Source organism: Pleurodeles waltl, chromosome 1_1 (assembly GCF_031143425.1).
Source record: "Pleurodeles waltl isolate 20211129_DDA chromosome 1_1, aPleWal1.hap1.20221129, whole genome shotgun sequence".
NCBI lineage: Eukaryota > Metazoa > Chordata > Amphibia > Caudata > Salamandridae > Pleurodeles > Pleurodeles waltl.
The window spans coordinates 56,712,136-56,729,489 of record NC_090436.1 but is presented as its reverse complement, the minus strand read 5'-3'; the positions used below and the strand labels follow the sequence as shown (position 1 = coordinate 56,729,489).

Genomic DNA, 17,354 nt, shown 5'->3' with positions numbered 1-17,354 from the left:
CCTGTTTCTAAGTAATTACATACAAAATGTACTTTAGGGAAGGCAAAAACATTTGGCAATATCTAGTGTTTTAGCAAAGTAAGCTGTTTCATTATTATTGGTAGGCTTGCTTACAGTTAAAAATCTATAAATCAATATTGCTGAAGTAAAGATGGGCCTGGACGATGGACGATGACTGTAGAGCATCTGGCATCAGTATATTATCAGCCTTCTAGCTCAGTCATGTTGGATCTTTCAGCAGGCTTTGATATAACATCTGGCATCAGTATATTATCATCAGCCTTCTAGCTCAGTCATGTTGGATCTTTCAGCAGGCGTTGATATAACATCTGGCATCAATGCATTACCATCAGCCTTCCAGCTTGGTCATGTTGGATCTTTCAGCAGGCTTTGATATAACATCTGGCATCAGTATATTACCATCAGCCTTCCAGCTTGGTCATGTTGGATCTTTCAGCAGGCTTTGATATAATAAATTACAATGCTTTGCATTGCTCAGTCGAGGATGTGGCTTGTTTTGTCATTCTAGGTGTTCCCACCCTTAGATACAATGCAATGATAAGCAATCACTGCCAGAAAGCCACAGAAAGGCAGTACACATGAGCTTAGAAATAACTATCACCTATTACGCTGTGGTTTACAAAAGGTGGTGGGTTGCACTGTATACTGAATTCTTTGCATCTCTTGTGCTTGTGCCATACAGTGGATTTCAGGTGTGTATTGAGATTTGCTGTATAGTGGAATCCAAGTATAGGGAAGGGTGTATTGTACAGTAACCTTCCCATACCTGCTGTACAGTGAGATCCATGCATATTTTGGAGCATTGAACTCCAGTGTAATTGTGTTTATTTGTGGTGTACAGTGCTTCATAATTTGTTGTTTTCTTCTGCAGCTGCACACATTGGGGTTGGGATCAGTGGACAGGAAGGGATGCAGGCCGTGCTCTCCAGTGACTTCTCCTTTGCTCAGTTTCGGTACCTCCAGCGATTGCTGCTGGTCCACGGCCGCTGGTCCTACATCCGCATGTGCAAGTTCCTTCGATACTTCTTCTACAAGAACTTCGCCTTCACGCTGGTCCACTTCTGGTATGGCTTCTTCTGCGGCTTTTCAGCACAGGTGAGAGCAGCATCCTCGCAGTCCCTGGTTATGAAAACATATTACGGTAATATATGTCTGTAAACTATGTAGAGACCTAACCTTCGTCCATCAATATGTCCAAACTGTGGGCAGGATTGTCATTGTGATGGTGTGTTGCACTTTTTTGTAAATAGCACATTTTTTGACAATTACATGGCCTCTTGACACAATTTGGAGTTGTGTTGTGGATTTGATCATTACGGCAGACTCCATAGGCATTAATCATCATTCATCCTTCTACCTGGCCCATGTCAGTCTGTTTGTGCATTGTGGGTCATCCCAGTGGACAAAGAACATCATAAAGTGTTTGTGTGTAGTGTGGGTTTCATCTAAAACCACTTGTTTACAAGGTGTGACAAAGGGAAGTTGGTCATCTGTACATGTCCTATTAATTAACCAATCAATCAATCATGATTTATAATTCGTGGCAAATCACTTGTGTGGGTCTCAAGGCACTGTCATCCATGAGTCTGTCTGTTGCATGTTGTCCACGGAGGTAACTCCAATGTTGTGGGTTTGCACTGTGTCCCTCCTACCAACCCAAGTCTGTGATTAGTCGGCCATGGGCTTCATACATGATGCAGAGGCAGGAGGAGCTTTTGACGTATCGTACTCCAACAGGCCTAGGGTGACCAGAAGTCTCCAAGTAACCTGGACATCTTTTTTCCTGGACTATAAATTTACACATCATTCTTATACAGGTGCCTGTCCATTTGGCAAGACTCAAGAATCAAGATTACAACTTCCAGAATGCACTGATATGTTAAGTAGAAACCCACTGGAAAAATGTGTATTCTGTTGATAAGGGGTCATCTGGTCACCTTAAACAAGCACAGGGCATGGTGAGCAGTTATGGCCTAATGTCTGTCTCCTACTTTCTTGTGGAAATGGATAAGTACCCCGTGGCTCCATCGTAGACAACCACTTGTGTCGTTAATAAACAATTAGTCAATTAAGGAAAGAAAGTAGATAGCAGTTTTGTGATATAGTTATCCTGCAAGCATGCCCATTCCCTTCCGGTGAATTACAAAGAAAACCTGCACTTCCTAAGACAAGGTAAGAAAGTAGCAGCAGCCTTAGGGCACCGACTATCTGTCAAACAAAATAACTGGATAGGACCAAAAAATTTACTACTTTATATTAAAGACAACCTCTAGCAGTCAAATTTTTGCTGGGCCTGGATTGCTAAAAATCCTTGAACAGTTCATGAAGATGGAGTTTCATGGATCAGGGTTGAAAATTACATCTATGGCTAGATCCACGCCTCTCCTGTTTTATGTGCCAAGATCTCCACATGCCTATGGTATATGTTTTGGTAGTTTGATAGTGAATGTTTATTTGGTAGTAATCATAAGTGAGCCAGGAAGAAGTAGCTGGATTATAAATGTAATTCAGCTCAGACCTGTTGTAGGTCCAGCACCCCAACTGACCAACCACTGGTAATGCAGCAGTCTCCTATGAAAAATAATAGAGGTGGGGACTTAAAAATATATTCTCATACGGAAAAATATCAAAATAAATTAGTTTATTTCACCTTTTTTTTTATTATCTGTAAATTTAGTTTAATGGTAAAAAGTTAAATATACATTTTATATATATATATATATATATATACATATATATATATATATATATATATTTGTGTGTGTGTGTGTGTAAAAATATTGCAATTACCCGTTTGTTAATTTAAAACTAAATGTAAAGATAACTTAAAAAATAATTATTTAAAATTAATTGTATGCATAAATGTAACTTTTAATACATCATAAATAAATATAAAAATTACTTTTTAAGTTAATCTTTAAAAAAAAAATAAGTCATTTAATTTAATATACTTAAATATTACCTTCAAAATTAAGTTAATTGTGCTGTAGCATTTTTTTTAGTTTGTTCTACTTTTAAAATATATATATGATTAATTTATAATAACAGTAAATATAATAAAATAATTTTTAAATTTTAATAAACTTTTATAAAATTCTCTATACTTTACTAATTGGAGATCTCTGCCTTGTAAATGGTGAACAGCCAAGAGTAGCAAAGGTAATCAAGATTAAATTTACACATGTAGATTTTCTCTGTATATTTTTACCTTTGTGAATACAAAACTAAGAGCCTGATTTAGATCTTGGCGGATGGAATACTCCATCACAAAGTGAGGGATATCCCGTCCGCCTCATTACGATCTCTGTAGGATACGATCTCTATAGGATACTTTTGTAATACAGTGGATGGGATGTCCGTGAGCTTTGTGATGCAGTATTCCTCTCCGCCAAGATCTAAATCAGGCCTTTAGTGTTAGTTGACAGCAGTGCTTAATTTGTAAATAAAAAACGTTGCGATACCCAAAGCTCTCCTCTAAAACATGCGGCTGCTGCAGTTAAATGTGCGAGCGCCAAATACTGAGGCAGCCGAATCCTGAAGCCACCTCGGGTCTCTTTAATCCATTTACAGTCACCTCTGCTCCTTCAGCTCACTCTTGCAGCTTTCTGCTTTCTCCCATTGTGACGCTTGTTCGTTTTTCTCTTCCTCCATCTTTTCCATATGTGTCTTTTGATCGCAGTAAATGCATGAGGCCCTCAAAAATAAGTGGCGGCGCCCCGAACCGGAAATCACCGGCTAAAATTAAGCTCTGGTTGACAGCTATAATGCATCAGGTTTATCTGTTGGAAGTCACACTGAGTAAGAGGTTTTGTTCTGTTCCACTACCACAATCCCCTCCTTTTCTCACCTTGTTTTATTACCGATGACGCACAGTGTTAGCAAGGTCTGCGTTGGAAATAGACATAAAATCAATTCAAAAGTTGGGAACAAAGAAGAACTACGCAAAATATGTAGAAGTTTTAAAAAACTAGTTTAGCGCGCACTTGCATCGCCACGAGTCGTTCGTGAGACTATACTGCCATCTGGTGGTCATAATAGGATCTGCGCACTAGAACCAGTGTTACTTTAACACAAAATATTGTCGATGTTCCGGAGTTAATAATCACCGTAACCCCTTCATCAAGGTTATTTGTGCTCCTGGAGCTGTAAAACATGCTGACCTGATGCTGCCCTAGATTATCACTAGATTGGATTATTTGGGAAAGTATATTACAACATATAGGGCTTAAGTTTGTTACTGAATTTAGTGAAGAGTTCTGTTCTAAAATGTTACTGCAGCAGGATCCATGAATGTGATTCTCACAAAAGCTTATGGGGCACAAATTCCACTCTGGTGCACAGCTGGCCTGATTTAGGAGTCTACCTTCAAATTTGCAGTTCATAAAAACGAGAATTTAGAGTCATGAAATAATTCACTGACATAATATTACAGTTGTATAGTGTGCTATTACAGTGGAGTGAATCTGTCAGGGGGAAGAGTAGACAATCACTGTGTGAATGCCACACAAACTTGTGGAATACACACACATTTGTGAGTTGTAAGAATTCACTAACTTTTTTATGGATCACTGGATACTGTCAGAAATGTACTTGTGCCAAGGGTAGGTGCAAAACCCTATCCAGGACAGGAATGTGGAGGGAACACGTTCATGATTTGTGGGAGTCTGTGGGAAGGGGTTTCTCCACATTGAAACATGTTTTCCCTGTACAAGTGGACATTTGATAAGCTTTTACACATACATAAATACATACAATACACATTTATGCATATAAATACGCATGAAAACCTACGACTGTCGCACCCTGAAAAAAATGCTAGTTATATTTTTTCAGAAGTCCCAAAAAATGTGCAATTCTGGACGTAATGAAGGTGCTCAGGTACAGGTTTAGATTTACACATTTCCTTAGTTTCAGGTCTTGTGGCTTTTATGATATCTAGCTTCTGTGAGTGAGTCAGTGACTTTTGGTTGTTGCACGGGTGGTTGTACATATGTATGTATATATGATATTTCTATAGCACGAACATAGCCAAAAGGTAGCGGAGCACTGTACATGGTCAAAGACGAGCATAAAGTCAATGAGATTCAGGTCGGGAATGGGTTGTGATTGGTTAATGTGTTGTGATGCAGTATTTAGAACACCACGTCAGGGTTAGAGCGTGCAATAACGTAGAACGTATGTTTATAACACCTCGTGGAGGGCAGTATGTGCTACATAAATTCACAATACAGTAGCACATGTTTCTGCGTGTAGAACATAGCTTATCTCACTTTTGCAAGTATGAAAAGTCAGTGGACCAGTGAGAGCATCTTAAGTGGTGCTGTTCTGTCTATGGGCAGTGCATACAGCTACCTCTGCACCACTATTGCATGTATCCGCGGATCCAGAGGGCGTTCCATCGGCAAGTCTTCACTGAACCAGACATCTAAGAGATCCTCCAAGCTGGAAACCTAAAGCATGAGTTAGTATAACACAGGATTAATCGCTGCAGAATAGTCTGTTGTTTTATCTGGTCTTTAATACAACAAGCTGCAGTTTCCACCTGGCTAGCAATGCGCCACCTTTTTGTCTCAGCATCTTGTTGTCTCATCTGTGTGCCCTTTCACACTCGTGGCGCTCTTCAGATAGCACCTTATGGGGACATTATCAATGACTGACCTTTTACATAGGGATGAGAGTTGCCTCAGAGTACACCTCTCACAAGTAGTTTTTCTCCTGCAGAGAATGATTCTTCAGCTCTGCATCTTGTTGAAAACTACATTAAACAACCAACACATTATTGCATTTTGCCTTTCCTGGTCTCTTGTGTTAATATGAGGACACCGGAGCTGTACCGTGCCATTCTTCACATCCTTAATCAATGCTGCCATCTAGTGGTCCAGCCGTAAAGTACTTAATGCTATAAGACAACTGTAATGCAAGTTTAAGAACCTCAATGCAAGTAACAGGCATCCATAAGTAAAACAAGCATTTGCAATGCAACAGGTCTCATGTTTGCTTGAGTTAGAGCTATTTGCGTTTTAAACTCCTAACTGGACTTTTCTTGCCACACAAACTGAAAAGTAAAACAGTTTCAGATAAGTGAGCCCACGGCCACCATAAAGCGTGACGGAGACAAGCAAAAGGAAACCGAAGCTCACTTGCAGTGAAACGTATCGGTAAAAGTGCAACTATCCATGTAACCGGCAAAAGTGCAATTATCCATGTAACAGGGTCGATGTCATGCAAAGCACATGACTACTGCCCAGCGAGATCGCGCTGCCTGCGAAATAAAGAGAAAAAGTAGTCCAGAAACCATACAGAAAACATGGAGCCTCGTATGTTTTCAGTAGTTGGCCGATGCGCTTGAGGACGGCTAAACACCGGAAAAGACATGAGGTATCCATGCCTTTCGCTAATGAAATCAAGTGGATTTTTAAAGGCAAGCCCATAAACCAACCAAACCGATAGGTGTGGTTAAAAGCACGTAGAGAGATTACACCAGGGACAGAGCGCTTTGCGCTCAACCCTAAAATTAGCTAATATAGGAAGTGAGTGGATTGTGAGCTGCAGAGCTTCGACGCAGCTTTGACCAGTAGTGAAGAAAACTAGCATTGACAAAGCCAATAGGTTTCACCTTTTTTTTTCTTTCTAACTGGAGTCTAAAATAATTTAAAAAATGTTATACTACTGTTTGTTTTAAATTTGATAAACCGTTAATGGTTTATGAAATGTAAAGAGAACATTGTTCTAAAATTTTTCTAATATTTGTAATCCAATTAAATAAAAAGAATTAACAAAGGCGAAATCTATTGTCATGAGGGCATGCAGCAAAGAAGAGGAAGACAGCAAAGAAAGAAGACGGCATGTGGTAAAGAAGAAAGAAGACGGCATGTGGCAAAGAAGAACAAAGTCAGTGAAGAAAGAACATAGCATGCGGGAAAGAAGTCAGTGAAGAAAGAAGACAGAAGACGTCATGCGGTAAAGAAGAAAGAAGACAGTGAAGAAAGATGACAGAAGATGGAATGCAGTAGACAGTGAAGAAAGAAGACTGCATGCGATAAAGAAGAAAGAAGACAGCGAAGAAAGAAGACGGCATGCGGTAAAGATGACAGTGAAGAAAGAAGACAGAAAACGGCATGCGATTAAGAAGACATCGAAGAAAGAAGTCAGAAGACGACTTGTGGGAAAGAAGACAGTGAGGACAGAATATGGCATGCGGGAAGCAAGACAGCGAAGTAGGAAGACTGAAGACGGCATGCAGAAAAGAAGAAAGAAGACAGAAGAAGAAGACCGCATGCGTGCAGTGAAGAAGAAGGAAGACGGCAGCGAAGAAAGAAGACAGAGAAGACAGCATGCCGAAAGAAAAAAGAAGACAGCAGCAAAGAAAGAAAAAAGGTGACGGCAATGAAGAAAGAAGACAGCGAAGACAGCAGTGAAGAAAGAAGACAGAAGACAGCAGTGAAGAAAGAAGACAGAAGACAGCAGCGAAGAAAGAAGACGTCAGCAAAGTAAGAAAACAGCATTAGTAAGAAAAAAGACGATGGCAACAAAAAGAGAAGACAAAGAAGATTGTAGCAAGAGAGTGATCAGGAGCTCGGATGGAGCACATCCTATCTAGATAAACCTCCCACTGGGTTGGATTTCCCCAGAGGTTTCCAATGAGATTATTGTTGCCAAAAATCAAATCTCACAGAATTTTTGCTTCCATTAAACTGCTGGGGAAACTAATTTAGGGCTGTGTTAAGAGAACCTGCTAATGGCAAACCTGATTCCTCCCTTAACATTGCCTGCTGAGTTTACGTCTCCTCTGGACAAGACTTGAAGAGCAGAGGAAAAGAAGGCTCATCTCCTGAGCTGTGTTAAAAGAATCCCTCTGCCTGCCTCCTGGAGAAAAAAGTGTGACCTTGAATGGAATTCCTGCTCCAGATGCACCCTTCGAGACCAGGAACTTCTAAGGTCAGAGGTGTGGGGTGGGCTCGACTGCTGGGTAATTTGTCTCTTGAAAACCTGGATGTTTGACTAGAGGCTGCCGCTGACCAGGGGGGGATACCTAGTTCAATGGGTAAACTAGTGGGAAGAATGACAAGTCTTCTACAGCCAGGTCATGTGACTTGGCCTGCTGCAGGGAAACTTTCTTCTAGCAAGCGTTTGCAATACAATAGGTCTTGCATTTGCTTGAGTTGGAGCTATTGGCATTGTAAATGCATAACTGGACTTCTCTTGCAACATAAATTGGTCAACCTTGTCGCATAATTTCATCCTCTCTGCCACATAATTCGAGTGGACCTGCATATAACTAAAGCTCTTTCATTTACCTTCTTCATCTATCTGCAACAAAAAATGAAAATATTGCTATCATTTATTATATTTATTCATATTATTATTTTGCCCTGAGATGACCTAGACAAAAAGAGCATTTCCGAATGCAGCAAATATTGTAGTATCTTGATTGTAATGCTCAGAACAACCCCTAGACAGCACCACATTAAAAATAGCATTTGTAAAAAATATGGTCATGTAACCGTATTGTCATCCGCTAGAGAGCATAACCACATGAAAACAGAGTGGCAGAAGATAATGCAGTGTAACTATATATTTAGCCCCTAGAGGGTGTAGTGCATTACACATTTCAATGCCTAGCAGGCCTACTCTCATCTGTATAACAAATGTTTTAGCCATGAGATAACTTATAAAGACACTGAATGGTGGGAGGGATTATTATTTTGGGTCCCCCCAACCTAGTGGGTAGACCCAGAGATGACTTAGTCAGAAAAAGTGTGTTGTGCTGAACATTTCCATGATGGTCCCAATGTCCTATGACCACCACACGGTGAGTTTTGGGCAAAAATGTTTTGTAAAAGGAATGCCCCACAAAGCATTATGGGTGAGTTTCCGAGTGCAGCGAATATTGTAGTATCTTGACTGTAATGCTCAGAACAGCCGCTAGAAGGCACCACAATAAAGACAGCATTTGTAAGAAACATGGTAATGTAACCATAGAGAGCATAACCACCTGAAAAGAGAATAGCAGAATGTAATGTAATGTAACTATATATTTCATCCCTATAGGGCGTAGTGCATTACACAGTTTCCGACCTTCAAGAATAATATTACAAACAAGGCTCTTAAAACACAAACTACTCCCAACTGTAAAACCAAAGGTCCAGCCATGAGAGAGCGTAAAAAGACACTGAATGGTGGGAGAGGTTATTCTTTTTGAGTCCCCCCAATGTAATCTGGGGACCCAGAGAAGACTTAGATAGAAAGAGTGTGTCATACTGAACATTTTGATAGTGGTCCTATTGTGGTAGGAAGACCACACGGTGAGTTATGGGAAAAAATGTTTTGTAAAAGGAATGCCCCGCAGTGCATTATGGGGTGCGTTTCCGAGTGCAGTGAATATTATAGTATCTTGACTGTAATGCTCAGAACAGCCCCTAGAGGACACCACAATAAAAATAGCAGTTTGAAGAAACATGGTCATGTAATCATACATTCATTCAGCCCCTAGAGGGCACACCCACATAAAAAGAGAATGGCAGAAAGTAATGCAGTGTAACCATATATTTAGCCCTTAGAGGGCGTAGTGCATTACACATTTTAGGTCTAGCAGTCCTACTGCAATGATATTACAAACATGGCCCTTAAAAACACAAACTACGCCCAGCAGTTAAACAAAAATTCCAGCCATGAAAATTTAAAAAGACACTGAATGGTGGGAGAGGTTAATATTTTGGGGTCCCCCTAAACTAGTGTGGGGACCCAGAGATGACCTAGACAGAAAGAGTGTGTCTTGCTGAACGGTTTGGTGGTGGTCCCATCGAGGTCACGCAATATAAAAATTCACCTACTTTCTCATGTAAAGCGCTCCTCCAATCGAGTTTGCGCTATGTGAAACTTCTGGAAAAAAAAAACAATAAATAAATGAAAAATAACCCCACTCCAGCTTGCAGCCTTTGGGCGCAGACACCACAAAGTAACAGTGGCATGCCCAAAAACAAAGAAGAGGAAAAAATAATATACAGCCACGCAGCACAAAGCGAAGAGGCAAACAAAAAAGTAGTGCACCACACTAAGGTATATGGCTGATCGTGCAGTAATCCATGTAACCGGGTCAGTCTCCAAGGCGGTAACAAAGCAGCCTCATGGAGGGACAAACATAAAGCATTTACCTATGAAATTAAGGGAATTTTGAAATGCAGGCCAAGGAATGACTTAAAGTGATGGGCGTGAGATGGGCATGGTGAAAGCCCACAGAAGTAGACTACAACATGTCGAAGACAGCGCATGCTCGCTGCCTGGCTCGTCCTAAAATGCTGAGGTCCTAAGAAAGTCCTGGAGGAGATGATACATATGACTCGTATGTAAGAGGAACCTCTGTTACGCAGAGTTTGCCTGGTGAATGTTACTGGAGCACTGCTCCCCTCTAGCGGGCGCATCTGGTAGTAGGCTGTTTTACCAAGACTGTGTGCTTCTTCCCTTTCTTTTCACTTATTAAGTCAATGGTTAGGGAATTATCACCTCTTTTGTTGTGGTTTTGGAAATTTTTATTTTGTATTTAAATGATTCGTAGTTAAGTGGAAGAGGGAGAGGGACAGAACAAACTAGGGAAATTTATGACACATGATAAATCTTTCAGGCTACAGAAAATAACTACAACATATCTCCTTCCTTGGAAAATTAGAAAAACAATAATAAGTATGTTACAATTTGTGAGACATCGTAACATGATAAGACATTTAAATTATTTTGGTGGTCATTATGACCCCTGCGGACAGTGTTAATATGGAGGTAAGTACTGCCAACAGGCTGGCAGTACTTTTCTCCATATTACGACATTGGCGGTTTGGCTCAAGCCAAACCTGCAATGTACCACACCGTCCGCCACAGCGGTAACAACCGTCGGGCTGGTGACGTAAGTCTCCAACCCGTCGGCTGCCACTAGCCCACCTGCGGGATTATGACCCCCGCCTCCCACCATGGTTTTCATGGCTTCCTTACCGCCATGAAAGGCATTATCAGTGACAGGGAATCCCTTCCCTGTCACTGATAGGGGTCTTCCCCTGCCCTCCCTCTCCCCTGGTTTCCCCCACATCCCCCTCCCTTTCCAGACCCCCCTTCATTCATGCACCTTCATTCACACACGCATTCACACACTCATTCCCACATTCAACCATGCATGCAGACATCCATTCACACACACATCAAAACACACTTACATACATACAAGCACACACGCATTCACACAACACAACATACACACTCACACATCCATACATGCACACACATACTACACGCAACACACACCCGCATTCACGCAAGCACAGACATAAAACACACACCCCCACACCCACCCACAACACCCCGCACTCCCCTTCCCTGTCGGAGCACCCGACGTACCTTTTGTGAGGGGGTCCTCCAGCAGGAGACAGGGCGCTGCTACCAGCAGCAGCGTCCACTAGCGGAACACTTCCAGGCCGTATCATGGGTCATGATACTGTAGTGTGGTCAGTTTTACGTATCCTTTGCGCGTTAGCTTCAGGCTTTAGGCCTTTGTGCATTTTGCCCTGGATGTATTTTATTCCTTTGCTCGCAGCTTAGAGCCTCCGTGCACTTTGCTCTAAATGCTTTTTATTCAGCTTCGTACTGTTATTTTTCAAATAGCCAGTTCTACGGTCTTGTTTTATATTTCATATCACACTGTTTAGCCTACTTCAACACTGGAGTTCTCCATAACACATTCTTGTTCACTCTGTGCTTCAGTCAAGGATACAGTCTGGTACATTGCCGATAGACGTGGTAGGAGTTTAGTCTTTAGCATTCCTGCATAGGGACATTTTGTGATCACGCTGACATGTTAGTTATAAAAGCACTTGCTGCGGGAATGTGTTGTTTCCCCCCACTCAAATTAGGGAGGTGGCAGACATCTGGCCTCATATTGCTACTTCCAAGGTAAATTTCGACAAGTTGAGTCGATTAAAGGCTCTATTGTTTAAAAAGCATGTGGCCCTTACATCTGCTAGCGAGACCTACGCACTTCAGGTGGCAAGGTCATCGGCGGAAATACAGTCCCTTTTGAATACTAACTTTCCGAGTCACTTTGGTGAACTTGTGGGACGTATATTTAATGCATCCAGCACTACTGGAATTGCACATTTTTTCAAAGCCGTTGGTGTTGGTTTTGCTCACACCTTCGGCTATACACTCTATTTTCGGAAGCATTTTTGGGGGTTTCCCAATTACTTTGGCTTTATTGGCTGGAGTCTTGCTTTTGCTGCTGTTCTTCCGCAATGGCTGTCCCGCCACGACGAGATCCCATGTTGGCGCTCCCGTCAGCGCAGCTGTGTCGTGAACGCATGATGCAGCATTTTGGAGCAACACTCCTGGGTCATTTGGAGTGTGACTGGTCTCTGACATTCTGGCCGGTTTTGATTGCGTGCAACCCGTGTTTCGGTGCCTCTGGTGCTCGTTTGAACATGCACTGGCTCTCTGTCTTTCACTGCAGCACCCTCCAGTGGTCGATGCTGATCTGTTGATGTTCCCGATTAGGGCTCATTCCCAGACTTGTGCACTACAGTTGCGTTTGCTTCGTGAGGCAGTTTATGAGATTCCCTTCCTGGAGGAAGATGGTATTGTCTCATTCATAGGCCCTGCACGGGGTGCCGCCCTGAATGGTTTTGGGGCTTTGGAACACACTTGCTCCATGGTACTTTTTGGCATGGATCTTCCGATATTGACATATATCAAAGTGGAGGAACTCCTGCTTTCTATTGCTTCTGTCTGACAATTGGATTTTTTTTTCTCTCTTCTCAATGAAGCAAAAATTGACATTATATTGGATTTGGCTTTTTCGTCACATGCTTCCCAAATTTATGTCTTTATTGTCCTCTGACCTTGTCGAAATGTATCTTTTTATGTTTTATTCATATCTGGGGCATGTTTTTATTTTCTTAAGAACCACTTGCTACCGAGAAGGGGAGGGTGTAGTGTGGTCAGTTTTACGTATCCGTCGTTAGCTTCAGGCTTTAGGCCTTTGTGCATTTTGCCCTGGATGTATTTTATTCCTTTGCTCGCAGCTTAGAGCCTCCGTGCACTTTCCTCTAAATGCTTTTTATTCGGCTTCGTACTGTTATTTTTCAAATAGCCAGTTCTACGGTCTTGTTTTATATTTCATATCACACTGTTTAGCCTACTTCAGCACTGGAGTTCTCCATAACACATTCTTGTTCACTCTGTGCTTCAGTCAAGGATACAGTCTGGTACATTGCCGATAGACGTGGTAGGAGTTTAGTCTTTGGCATTCCTGCGTAGGGACATTTTGTGATCACGCTGACATGTTAGTTATAAAAGCACTTCCTTGTCCTAATACACGTAAGAGGGAGATTCCGACCAGGAAACCACAACTAGACGCTGACTGACTCGTGGCAGATGCTGAACCAGATCACAGGCCTTTGCTCAGGTATGAGGGTTTATGTCTCCTGAGGGATTCAGAAAGGCAAGTTAGACGCTTAACATGCTGTGCTCGAAATAGAACTAGTAGAGGGAGAGTAGAAACTGCTAAACACCATGATAGCGTTATTCTTATGTTTTACTCTCCTGCTGACTATTTCAATCCTACTGTGTTGTATGGTTCTGGTTATTGTGGCTCACGCCTTAATGTCTAAAATGCAGTTGTTTTATTAAAACATTATATAAAACTTATACTGCCTTTGTCATTTGTATATGAGATCATATTGTAAATGAGAGAATTGGTTTGGATCTGAGTGACCACGACTTCCCTGAGAAGTTCCAAAGATGTCATGCGCTCGGCTGCCCAATCATCTTTACCCTTTGGGAGAAATGAGGTACTGCTAGTTAGCCGGAGCAAAAAACGGATTTAGGGTGACAGAGTTCCTTCCACGTGGGCCAGACTCAGTCCCCCACACCGTGAATGATCCTGCTGCCTAGACATCCAGTAGTCTCATTTAGGATAATGAGAGCCCACGCGACAATACGGTCTGCAGCGTCTACTGGCATGGCACTGCTGCTGGTAGCAGCGCTACCTTACCGCCGTCTGCTGGCATGGCCACAGCCAGATTTCCTCCATCCTTCTGGCGGAAATCCGGCTGTGGTCATAATATGTCTGTCGGCTGGTAGCCGCGGTGACGGTCTTTTGGCGGCCGTCGCCGCTGTGGTAGGTGGTATATACCGACAATGTTATAATTAGAGCCTTAGTCTTTCAGTCAGAAAGATTTAATCATCCATTTTTGTTTGGTATTACCATCAAAATGTTTAGACATATGGTGAGGCCTCTTGGACCCTAATTTCCCAATCTTGTTGTCAGTTAGGTAGGGCAAATGATCCAGCTTATGCGCGCTCCATGGTTAACCATTTTCAAGTTCAGCAACATTGCAAAATACTCTTCTAATCTTCATAGGACTGTAAGATTTAGAACAGTATTTGCAGGTGCCTCCCTCTTTTTGATCCACACATAGTCGCCAATATTTTTCTGCTTTCCCACTGTTTCTTATCGTAGGTCTCTTTATACTTATGTTGTATTTTTTAAAGTATTAGCTTAAACTTTATGGTTTATCCTTTTGTACCTGCTTGTTTCTAAGTAGCCAAGTGAGTGAAACTTGGTGCCTCAGAGCCAATTACTTAACAAAACAAAAGGACACACGCCTGTTAGAGAATGTGGTGTGTTTCACCATGAAACCATTTTGCCTGATACACCACTAACTCTGGCCAGTCGAAGACATTCCTTAAACATGTGGTTAACACTCTTGACCAACCCATTCGCTCGAGGACAATAAAGTGAAATTTTAGGGTGTTGTATCTTACACTTTTGGAAGAAACTCTTCATTGCTTCTGAAGCTAAGTAGACCTCATTGATTGTTACGAGAGTTTCTAGCACCTCTTCATCAAGAAAAACATTTTTCATGGACTTAAGGCCAAATTTATTAAAGAGTTGTGTTGCACTTGTGCCATGCAATGGGCTGCAAAAGGGAGGCAACTCAAGTTAGATTTATCAAGCCATGCAAAGCCAACTTGTGTGGCTTGATAAACCTAGAGTAACGCAGTATAGCTCAAATTGCTGTGTTACGTTGCTCTGAGCTGGGAAGGCGTTCCATGGGTGGAGTGTGGTTTTTCACAGGCATCCACCCATGGATTTTGGAACATTCCCAGATTTACCATTAGTGGTAGACCTGGGAATGTGTCAAAATGCTACACCTCTCCCGGTGAGGTGTAACAAGGAGAAATATCTTTATTTCACCTCATACTCCCTCTTTCTATGTGTGCTGAATTGTACAGCACACATAGAAAGAGGGAAAAGCTTCAGAGGATTGTTTTTGTACAGGAAGGTGCCCCTTCCCGCGCAAAAAACAATCATGCCTACAACGCAAGACACCATTGCACGGTGGTGCAAGGGTGCCTACGTTGGTGCTAGGAAGCACATTGTGAGCCACTGATGGGAAAAGATTGTAATCTACCGCACTGCATTATGATAAATACGGTGCATTCCTGCCAAATTACGCAGCACAACAAGGTGACTTGCTGCGGTGCATGATTATGTAATATATATGCCTCAGAGTGATAAGCAACAAGGGAAATTATGATGTTTCCTTCTACAGTTGCATGAACCTGTCCTACAATGTCTAAGGTAACCTTTACCCATGGTCTGTTAGGAATATCTATGGACTCAAAGACGGTTTGCAGACAATATTAAATGTATCACTTTTGGCACAACGTAGACATAGTCTAACCTTCCTCTCTCTCATGGCATTCATACATGGCCACCAGTATTGAGCTTGAAGTCTGTTGTTGGCAATCTCTTATCCAAATTACCCTAATCGATTGGCCAATTAACTTAACCCAGAGTGCTTGAGAAGGAACAGCCTTGTCACCACTACATAGTCTGAACCCAAGATGCACAATTTGTTCCTGACTCCTCTCTATTTCTCTGTTTCCTTGTCAAAGGAAGATAAGTGAGGTCACCTATTTATACAGAAGTCTTTTAACAACACTTGGATACACTTCTTTGCATTCAGCCCATTCCCCCAGTCCAGCCCCGTATTTTCCAGTTTGGAGAATGGTGTCTGTGCAGACTTCCTTCAATACATTGACTTGAGATGAGGTAAAGGAAGACAAGGCAAGCAGTCTGTGGCTACGTCTTTTGGACCAGAAAGATACTTAAGAAAAAAACTGTAGCCTTCCAAAGCTGCCAACATATGGATATACCTGAGGAGGATCTTTTAATAATTTTGGAAGTGAAAGTAGTCACTTGGGGTTTATGGCAAAAGAAAGGCCTCTCTCTCTCTCTCTCTCTCTCTCTCTTTCTCTCTCTCTCTCTCTCTCGCTCTCTCTCTATCTATCTATCTCTCCCTCTCTGTCTCTCTCTCTCTCTCTTTCTCTCTTTCCTATTTCTTTCTCTCTCCCACAGGCTACTTCAATTCAGGAACTTTCAAGGATAGGGAAACAAATGCAATTACATGTTCCACCTTATTCACTTTGTGAGACAAAGTAGGCCCCAAACTCAAATGTTTTCCGCAACTTTAAAACATACTTGGGATGAAGCTTTGCATATACTGTCTTTGATATCATCAAAATGTTTTTTGCATTGGTCCGATCCAGAGGAAATTGATGTTCTTAATGGAAAACTACAAAAGCAAAATCTTTCACAAATTTGTAATAAAATTCTGCAGTCCCGAAAAAGCATTTAGATTCCTCCTTGTTCGTCAAAGCTTTCTTTACGACTTCCTACAACCATAGTTAGGTTTAGCACCCTCTCCAGACAAGGGGTGACCTAAATATAACACCAGTCTTACTGTAATTTGGCACTTGTCTTTCTTAACCATCAGTCTAGCATTACTCAATCTACACAGCACTTCACCCAATGTTGCATTATGCTCAGTAATGCATTTCCATGAATTACAATTTCATCCTGGAACCAAAGCACATTGCTTACCCCTTAGAGTATTTGTTGTATTATTTTCTAAAAAGCAGAAGTGCTGTGGTTACTCCAAATGGCATATGCTTGAATCTAAAGGCACCTAATGGAGTAACAGAAGTGGTAAGATGGCATGAATCAGGATACAGTTCAAATGGGTAATTTTATGAAGAAGGATTGAAAACAATGAAGCAAGACGAACCCTCTCCATACTCAGGGTTTTATGATTTATTGGAAGGGCATGCCTTTTTACCCACATGTTTGAGTTTAAACCTCTAAGTGCACGCACATTCTTATTCCCTTCCCTCCTGTTTGCTGGCAATTACAACAGGAGAAAGCCATTATGAGGAATCAATGTGTTCAATTGCAATATCTTGGGTAAGCCCCTTTAATTTCTATTCTAGCAGTTCCTTCATGAATATGG

At 41.7% G+C, this 17,354-nt stretch overlaps 1 protein-coding gene across 3 annotated transcripts in view; it reads left to right on the top strand.

The window, feature by feature from the left end:
* LOC138263029 (phospholipid-transporting ATPase ID-like) overlaps positions 1–17,354 on the top strand; it is a 490,165-nt gene that overhangs the window by 454,722 nt on the left and 18,089 nt on the right. For all 3 annotated transcript variants that reach the window (XM_069212438.1, XM_069212444.1, XM_069212431.1), the window contains one exon: positions 893–1,116. In XM_069212438.1, the coding sequence (XP_069068539.1) occupies positions 893–1,116 (224 nt within the window). The remainder of the gene's footprint in view (positions 1–892; positions 1,117–17,354) is intronic.